The sequence below is a fragment of the Nicotiana sylvestris genome, chromosome 11 (genome assembly GCF_000393655.2).
Source record: "Nicotiana sylvestris chromosome 11, ASM39365v2, whole genome shotgun sequence".
Taxonomy (NCBI): domain Eukaryota; kingdom Viridiplantae; phylum Streptophyta; class Magnoliopsida; order Solanales; family Solanaceae; genus Nicotiana; species Nicotiana sylvestris.
In genome coordinates, this window is record NC_091067.1 from 41509198 (window position 1) to 41519246 (window position 10049).

General features: G+C 42.0%; 1 protein-coding gene across 1 annotated transcript; it reads left to right on the plus strand.

Annotated features, from left to right (window-relative positions):
• The first annotated feature begins 272 nt into the window (after positions 1-272).
• On the plus strand, positions 273-935 carry LOC138880967 (uncharacterized mitochondrial protein AtMg00860-like). The gene is made up of 2 exons (XM_070161153.1): positions 273-656; positions 876-935. The coding sequence occupies exons 1-2, from the start codon at positions 273-275 to the stop codon at positions 933-935; spliced, it is 444 nt and encodes a 147-aa protein (XP_070017254.1).
• Positions 936-10049: the final 9114 nt, after the last annotated feature.

Below are 10049 nucleotides of genomic sequence, written 5' to 3' on the forward strand. Positions count from 1 at the left end.
TGTCGTGGGGGATGTATTGTTACAAGATGATGTCGTTCGGGTTAAAGAATGTTGGGGCCACCGACATGAGGGCCATGACTGCTATTTTCTATGACATGATACACAAAGAGATCGAGGTATATGTAGACGACATCATCATTAAATCCAAGAGAGCCAATGATCACATGGAAGATCTGAGAAATTTCTTCAACAGACTAAGAAGGTACAACTTGAAGCTGAATCCCGCCAAATGTGCATTCGGGGTTCCTACCGGAAAACTACTTGGGTTCATTATGAGTTGTCGAGGAATAGAACTGGATCCGTCAAAGGTTAAAGCCATCCATGAATTGCCACCACCAAAGAACAAAAAAGAGGTTATGAGTTTCTTGGGAAGGCTTAATTACATCAGCCAGTTCATAGCTCAATCCACTGTCATTTGTGAGCCAATATTTAAGATGTTGAATAAGGACACCGCTACTAAATGGACTGATGATTGTCAGAAAGGCCTTGATAGAATCAAGGAATACCTATCAACACCGCCAGGTTTGGTCCCGCCTGAGCCGGGTAGCCCTCTATTACTCTACCTTGCAGTATTGGATGGAGCTTTCAGTTGTGTTCTACGGCAGCATGATGAAATGGGAAGAAAGGAGCAGGCCATCTATTATCTCAGCAAGAAGGTCACCTCGTACGAGGCCCGATATACTCTATTGGAACGCACCTGTTGTGCTCTGACTTAGGTAGCTCAGAAGTTGAGGCACTATTTCTGTGCCTATACCACTTATCTCATATCAAGAATGGATCCTTTAAAGTACATCTTTCAAAAGCCCATGCCCACTGGCAAGCTAGCCAAGTGGCAAATCCTGCTGAGTGAATTCGACATTGTTTACGTGACTCAGAATGCAATCAACGGACAAGCACTGGTCGATCATCTTGCTGAAAATCCCATGGATGGATAATACGAGCCTCTAAATACGTATTTTCCTAATGAAGAGATATCATACATAGGAGAAACTATAACAGAACCCTATGATGGATGGAGAATGTTTTTCGACGGAGCAACAAACTTCAAAGGAATTGGCATAGGAGCGGTCCTAGTATCACAAACCGGCCAGCATTATCTGGTGTCTGCCAAGCTCAGGTTCCCGCGCACCAACAACATGGCCGAGTACAAAGCCTGCATCATAGGGCTCAAGATGGTCATTGACATGAACATTCAGGAATTGCTAGTGATCGGAGATTCAGACCTGCTTATACATCAGGTCCGAAAAGAATGGGCGACCAAGATCTCCAAGATACTCCCTTATCTACACCATGAGTTGAGAAAGAGGTTGACAAAGACAGAATTCCAACATGTTCCCAGAGTTCAGAATGAATTTTCCAATGCATTGGCTACCCTATCATCCATGATACAGCACCAAGACCAGAACATCATTGATCCTATTCTGGTAAAGATCTATGATCAGCCAACTTACTACACTCATGTAAAAGAAGAAGCGAACGTAAAACCTTGGTTTCATGATATCAAGGAATATTTTGACGAAAGGAGAATATCTAGAACTCGTAGATCCTACTCAGAAACGCACACTTCGGAGATTATCTAACAACTTCTTTCATAGTGGAGGAACCCTGTATAGGAGGACTCCTGATTTGGGGTTACTAAGGTGTGTCGACGCAAAGGAAGCCTCTAGGCTATTGGAGGAAATTCATGCAGGGACCTGCGGTCCGCATATAAACGTCTCTGTCTTAACCAAGAAAATACTCGGAGCTGGTTATTTTTGGATGACTATGGAAACGGACTGCATCCAGTATGTCCAAAAATGTCGTCACTGTCAGATACATGCAGACATGATAAAGGTGCCTCCAAACGAGCTTACAGAAACAAGCTAGCCATGGCCGTTCGCCGCTTAGGGAATGGATATTATCGGGCCTATCGAGCCTGCAGCATCAAACGGGCAATGGTTCATTCTAGTGGCAATTGATTATTTCACCAAAGGGGTTGAAGCAGCATCGTACAAAGCAGTGACTAAGAAAGTGGTAGCAGATTTTGTCCGCGACCGCATTGTTTGTCAGTTCGGAATTCCGGAGTCAATCATCATTGATAATGGTTCCAATCTCAACAATGACCTAATGAAAGCCATGTGTGAAACCTTCAAGATCAAACACAAGAATTCTACAGCTTACAGACCTCAGATGAACGGAGTTGTAGAAGCCGCCAATAAGAATATCAAGAAGATACTGAGGAAGATGATAGAAAAGCATAAGCAGTGGCATGAAAAGTTATTATTTGCCTTATTAGGATACCACACCACAGTCTACACATCAACCGGGGCAACTCCCTATATGTTGGTTTATGGTACAGAAGCAGTCATTCCCGCCGAGGTAGAAATTCCCTCGTTAAGAATCATACAGGAAGCCAAACTTGACGATGCAGAATGGGTAGAGAGTCGCTACGAGCAACTAGCTCTTATAGATGGAAAAAGAATGAATGCAGTTTGCCACGGTCAGCTCTATCAGAACAGAATGTCCAGAGCCCTCAACACAAGAGTCAAGCCGAGACAGTTTACACCCTGGCAGCTGGTGTTAAAGAAGATTTTCCCATATCAAGAGGAGGCCAAAGGGAAGTTCTCTCCCAATTGGCAGGGTCCATACATGGTTCACCGGGTCCTTACCGGAGGAGCCCTCATACTTGCGGAAATGGAAGGTGAAGGCCGATCAATTCAGAGGCAGTGAAGCAATACTATGTGTGACATTTATGTTTTCCTCATACGATGTAATTTGAACTACGCCTAACTTGATTCCCGTTTAAGAGGGGATACGTAGACAGCCCTATGGGTTCGGTCATAATTTAATAAAATTTTCATTCCCCCCCCCCCCCCTCCCCCCGCTATTGGAAACTGGGGCAGAATTTTGAGGAGGACTCTCAAAATTCCGAAGTGATTTCAGCCATTAGACGCAAGCAACCATCAGAAGCAGCAGCCCGGTAAACTAGGGCAGAATTTTGAGGAGGACCCTCAAAATTCCAGAGCGAGAGAAGTTGCAGTATTTTGGACCACGTCGCAGTCGTCAGTTCATCTAAAGAAAACTATTCTTAATCATATATTTATTTTCACATTTCCTTACTAAACCATGCATGTCTGTTACCAAAGTTTCATCGTTTAGCAATGCTACCCCAATGATACGCCCAATATCATCGGAACGGAGCCGAGCAGGTCAAGCAGAGCCAACGGGAATACAAACTAACCTACCCTCTTTACAAAACTCACGATTTTTCTTTGAATGCAGGCACTTGAGTTGAAAAATCATCAAATATACTATACACTCACGATACTCATGTTGCTCAGGAATATAACTCTTAGAACCATTGCACTTACTCACAGCTGCTATCCGCACATATTGCTCCCATCAGACACAGTATCCCCATCAATCGCAATATCTCGATCCGCTATCAGCTAAGAAAATTCTATCATCTTTTTGACCTTTTACTCCTTGCATAAGGCTACCTTTCTGCCTTCCGAGACTAAGCATTGTCTCCATCTACATTTCTCTGCATTGCATAAGGCTACCTTTCTACCTTCCAAGACTAAGCATTGTCTCCATCTGTATTTCTCTACATTTATTAAGGCTACCTTTCTGCTTTTCGAGGTTAAGCTCTACCTCCATCTGCATTCCTGCATTGCATAAGGCTACCTATCTGCCTTTCGAGGTTAAGCTCTACCTCCATCTGCATTTCTCTGCATTGCATAAGGCTACCTTTCTGCCTTCCGAGACTAAGCATTATCTCCATCTGCATTTCTCTGCATTGTATAAGGCTACCTTTCTGCCTTCCGAGACTAAGCATTATCTCCATCTGTATTCCTGCATTGCATAAGGCTACTTTTCTGCCTTTTGAGGTTAAGCTCTACCTCCATCTGCATTCCTGCATTGCATAAGGCTACCTTTATGCCTTCCGAGACTAAGCATTATCTTCATCCGCATTCCTGCTGAGATGACCATCCTTCTCAACGCAAACATCACGTATGCTTATGTATGCATATATGTGCTATTTTGAAATTATTTTGTACATAAAAATACATAGGGAAAATTGGGTATCAACAGCTACCCCTCTTTACCCGGGAAGGATGAAAGAGTTGCCGGGCAAAGATAGGATGGCCAATTTTGACCGAATGAAACGATTTGAAGAATGTTGACCGAGCTCTAGTTCCTAAGCTGCCTACATATACTTGGTCTTACAGGAATCAGGCCATATGTAGTTCAGGATCCATTGGCGGAATATGCCGATGGAGATTTCGAAAAGCGGACGTGATGTTTGCGTTGAGAAGGATGGTCAGAGTCTGATAGGCTACCCTAATCTCCCTCATTCTCACCTGACTCGCTGCCTTGAAACCCTTCGTCTCTCAAAACACTCTCAAGCTCTATGAAACCCTAGCCATCTCCCACCTTATTCTACCATGTTTCCACCGGAATCTGTGGCTTCTCAGGCCATGGATGGTTGGTACTCACCCCCCTCCACCATCAAATCATGGTTGCTCGAAGCTTCAAGGCCCGACTCCAATGACTCTCTTCAGATCCTTATCAGATCTGTAGATCTATGGCTTCTCCAGCCATTATTCCGGCGTGTTCAAGCAATATGAGTCTTTTTGACTCAGGATCGGATTTTCTTTCAAGCCTTTCTCATTTCTAGGGTTTCTCTGAAATCCTAAGCTATTCGAGGTTTTCTCTGGTTGTTTTCTTAGATCTATGCTATATCTGTGTTCTACTGGAATTTTAAAATATTTTCCCCAATCTTCCCTTTCAAAATTTGTTTCTCTTCGATTTAGGGTTTCTGAAAAAAGTTTTAAAATGTTTTCTGACTCCTCTTCTTTTTTTCTTTGTGTGAATCTATCTATGCTATGTTTTATGTTCTTTTTTCTACCTCGCATGTCCTTCTCCTGTGTTCTTAGGTTTGCCTTATTATGCATATTCTTCTACTATGCTCCGTTCTTTCGTCTACTTGTTTCTATATCATGCTTTCACATGTTTATCTTATGTGTTCGTTTAACCCTATGTTCCTTTACTGTAATTTCTACTAAGCTCTTAGTTCTTATTTGCCTTCTTCTGGACTTTGTTTGAGTTCTTTCTAAAAATGTTTCATCTATTGTTTCCTTAAGTTCATGCTACCTCTTTGTCTTATGAACTTGTTTAAGTTCCAAGCTTTTATTAAAACATGTTCTTTATGCTTCAAATCAACTTTTTCATTATGTTTGTTGCGAACCTACTATTTTACCTGTTTGTTTTCTCATAAGCCTCTGAAAGAGACCTCTGAGCCTGTTTCAGTTATTTGTCTTCTCGTCTCTGCATCTGATTCGAGTTGAAAACCTTAGGATTTGGGGATTTTGGTGAGTTTGATCTTATGTTTGGACTAGGGTTCTATTATGGAACCCCGGATTCTCTCGAACTAAGTATGAGTCTATGTACTGAATTAGAGCCTCTTTGCTTGTGACTCTGAACTTTTCTATGCTAGATTCTTTCTAATTAGCATGACAGTTCTTTCTTGTTTGACAGTCTGTATGCTTTATATATAAGGAATTCTTCCTTCAAAAGAGATTTTGCCAATTTGTGATTTATTCAGAATTCCTTTTAATAAGGTTCGAATGATTGTTACTGATTTTCTTTAATTAAACCTTTCTTCACCTTTTCAAATTGGATTCATTCATACCAAAACTCAATTTCTGATTTTTACTGGCTGATGATTGATTGCCTTCCTTATTTGCACAAACTGTGTTGCTATCAAACTTTTTCCTTAAATAAATTCTATGTATTTACCCTTCTTGTACTACGTTGGAAAAGATTTTAATCTAATTATTTCCTTAATTGTCTTCTACCCATTTGAAATCAGAATCCCTTAACTGAAGGGAGATTCTGTGTGATTGATTGGAAACTATTTCCTTACCTTTTCTTACTTGTTTTCTGCACTATGAAAGGGGCACGACCCTTCTGCACTTAGACACCTTGAACCTTCAGTTCAACACTTCGAATTCAATACTTTATACACACACCTCTCAATTACGGTACTCTTTCAATAATCTACTCTATTCTGAGATCTTTTGTACTGTTTACTTGCAATTTGGTTTACAAGACTTCAGCTTTCACTTATTTTTTTCCCTGAAACTGGTATGCCTTAATTTCGATTTCAGCACCATCCCTATGTGTTTATTTTACAATTGCTACACTCCTGTCTACTTTGCTATTCATGTTATGTATTGAGTATGCTACTCTCTCTTTGCATCTGTTATTTGTTATGAACTCCCTATACCCCCACTCCCGTCTATGTGTTTGAGTTAAGGTTCATTGGCCTGACAGCATCCAAATTGCTGCTTAGGTCTGAACCTGATCCTCAGTGGATCCCACCTCTCAAAATGTGGCTAATAGGCTAGTCAGGGGTGTGCCAGCACTCCTGATTACTGGGCATGACCATCAGCCTGCCATGGCTCCCCAATTCCCCCTTGTGCACTTACACTTACTCTTAGATTCTAAGTTCTGCCCCCCCCCCTCTTATGAGCCTTGCTTTGGGACCTTGAGTTTCCTCTGAACTGGGACATTTGAGGGCTGGTATTTCCACACTGCACTATGCTCTTAATTCTACAATATATTTGGGTTGTAAGCACTGCCTGAAGCCCATTTGAGGCTTTTGAGGAACTTTGACACATCCCAAATAAGAGAAGGCTTTGGAAACCTGATCCTGGAAGTTCGTTCACCTCATATTGTTGGACCTTGAGTCTGAATTAGGCTTCTTGGTTGTAGCTTAATTTTTTATGTAATTTTGCTTTTCTTAATTCATTCTGGTTTGTAATATGTTGTAATAACTTATGGGGTTCTAGTGGAAAGGGGAGGGTCGCTTATGTATGCAAAGGGTAGACAGAATGCTCATAGGCGTTACTATTCAGAAGTTCTGCACTTCTGCATATCATATAGAAATCCTTTCTGTAGGTTCTTTTGCACCTCTGCATACATAGAGATCATGTCTATAGGTTTTCTGCACTTTCGCATATCATATAAAAATCATGTCTGTAGGTTTTTCTGCACTTCTGCATATAGAAATCACGACGTCTATAGGACTCATGCACTTTTATAATCGTCTTAAAACCAACAATGCCTAGAAATCATGCTTATAGGAGTAACCAGTTGAATTTGATTCGTTTATTTCATCTACAAGTCTAAAATCAGTAGTAATGTCGTCTAACATCTGCAGAACTTATGTGTTTTCTATAATCAGTAAGCCTTCTTTAAAATCGGAGTAAGCACTGTTAGATATCATGCTTATAAGTTTCACCTAGGCAAGCCAATAGATAATTGATTAATTGCATCAGTCTTTGATAAATTACAACCAGGGAAGGCTAATTCGGACTCCTCATCTGAGAAATATGTGATGAATCAGCCTATCCTACGCTTTAATTTAATTCAGACCATAACCAGTACATGCAAGACATGCTAAACAATCTGTCTTTAAGTTGAGGAGGCTTGTTTGAGCCCTTTAAACTGTTATGTGTTCTCCCCATACCTGTCTTATATGTTTTGATTGTCGCCCCAGAATTTTATCCTTTTAAAACTCTGAAAAGCCAAATTTCCCATCCCTTTAGGACTAGCAGTCCCAAATGCCTCCAGGACTGATAGGATTGGGGCGGGTACTAGCATGCAATAAGTAATGATACTATTCCACGCTTAATACCTTAATGGGGTGGGAAAGAGTAGATATGGATATGATGACTGGTGTGCTAATACCACGTGTAACCCCTCTTTTCAGGAGTGATTACCTGGCATTGCATTGATGTGATCCATATTGTTTGTAAACCCAGGACCCCCCTTTCTTTTAACTTGTTTTATTGTCCGAACTATTTCTACTTTCTTTATTCTCTTCAAACTTTCAATTTGCTTGCAATAATATGTGAAAATCCCCTTCTATTTGAGGCCCTTAATTGCTTATTTGATTATGTGAAGTCACAATTGTAACATGGCCGGGAACCACACTAGTGGATCTTGAGAGGTGCCTAACACCTTCCCCTCGAGATAATTTCTAGACCTTATCCAAACTCTGGTTCTTCAAATTCAAACCATTCTTAGTGTCCTAATGAACATAATCATTAGGTGCCAACTCTTCAAGTTCCAAAACCCAATTCCCAAAAGGGAACGAGTTCTCCTTCCAAATGTCACAAGCCCGATTTCGCGAGAAAAAAGGGGCACGACACAGACCCCCCAAACAGTATACTTCCATTGCTGAGCCGATTGACTAGTTGTACGAAAGGCTCAAAGCTACTGGTTATGTTACCCTTATCCCTGCTATAACCCCTGAAAACCCTTCTCAATGGGTCAATCCAAATAAATCCTGTGCATACCATTCCGGTATAAAAGGGCATACCATTGATGAATGCCGCTCTCTGAAAGACAAGATCCAGACTTTGATTGATAACATGATCATTGTGGCAAAGGAGCCTACTCTGAATGTCCGCAACAACCCTCTGCTGGACCATAAGGGTGGAGGTGTTCACATGATTGAAATAGAGGATGATTGGGATCCCAAAGGATCGATCGGTTTAATCACAAAAGGTGACGAACCAAAAAAGCCAATAGTCACCCTTAATCCGATTGTAGTCCAGACTCAGCCTTCTGGGGATGCCGAGGTAAATATGTCTGTACCACTTGGGTTTGAAGCACCACCCCCTGCAAAGACGCCAACACCAATTAAGGTCGAGTTTGGGTCTCTAGCAAATGCACCCGCACCATTTGATGTTGCGATTTTACTCTCCAAAATGCATGCTTCGTTCGGAATAAAGGTGCCCATTCCAGTAGCAGTGTCGGCCGTAACACCGTTCCATACAAATGCCATACCTTGGGATTACACAGCCAAGGCGAGAAGGAAAGGGAAAGCCAAATTCGGGGAAACAGTTGCGGCATAGGGTATGACAAGAACCGGCAGGGTTTATACTCCAGAGCATTTAGCTGAATCGAGTAAGCAGGCCTCTGGTCGGCTGAACATCACTGAAATCGGGCCTGATGATATCTAGAGAAGGATACAAGCCTAGGAATACTCAGTCATTGATCAGCTGAACAAAACACCGGCACAGATTTCTATCCTAGCTTTGCTGCAAAGTTCTGATACACATAAGAATACCTTGTTGAAGGTGCTGAGTGAGGCATATGTACCAAGCAACATCACTGGAGGAGAAATGGCAAACATGGTAGGGCAGGTATTGGAAAGTCACAAGATTACTATTCATGAAAATGAGCCGCCACCAGAAGGGTTGAGTCACAATAAAGCGTTGCACATCACCGTGCAATGCGAAGATTATTTTATCACTAGGATCCTGATTGATGGAGGGTCCAGCCTTAATATTTGTCCATTGGTAACACTCAGAACATTGGGAAAGGGGCTACATGAGATCAAGGACGGGGCCATCAATATCAAAGCTTTCGACGGTTCCCAAAGGTCCACTATTGGGGAAATTAGTTTGTGCTTGCAAATGGGCCCTACTTGGTTCAATGTCTATTTCCAAGTAATAGATGTGTCGGCATCTTACAACTTGATATTGGGACGACCGTGGATTCATGTCGCTGGGGCTGTAGCATCAACACTACATCAGGTAGTGAAGTTTGAGTAGATCGCCAAGAGGTGATCATTCACGGAGACGGTAGCAATCCCATATACAGTCGCCAAACCATCCCAGCGATCGGAGGAAGAAGAAAAATAGGTGGGGAAACCTATCACCACATCGAGCGAGTCAACGTCATTGACAAAGACAAATGGTGGGACAACAAAATTGAAAGCATATTGAACTGGCGGATATTGAACCTGGCAAGGGACTTGGCAAGAACCTCCAAGGAATCGCCAAGCCTATCAAACTGAAGAAATATGGCACCACATTTGGTTTGGGATATGAGTACACTTGGGAAGAATTCAACAACTGGTCGCCACCATGGCGCGGTCCATACTACCTGCTGGAGCAGCCAATACCACATTTGGATCAGACTTTCTAGCCAGCCGATGTTATCTATCGGTCGAAAGAAGAGGAAGCACTGGCAGCAGTGAGTAATTTGTT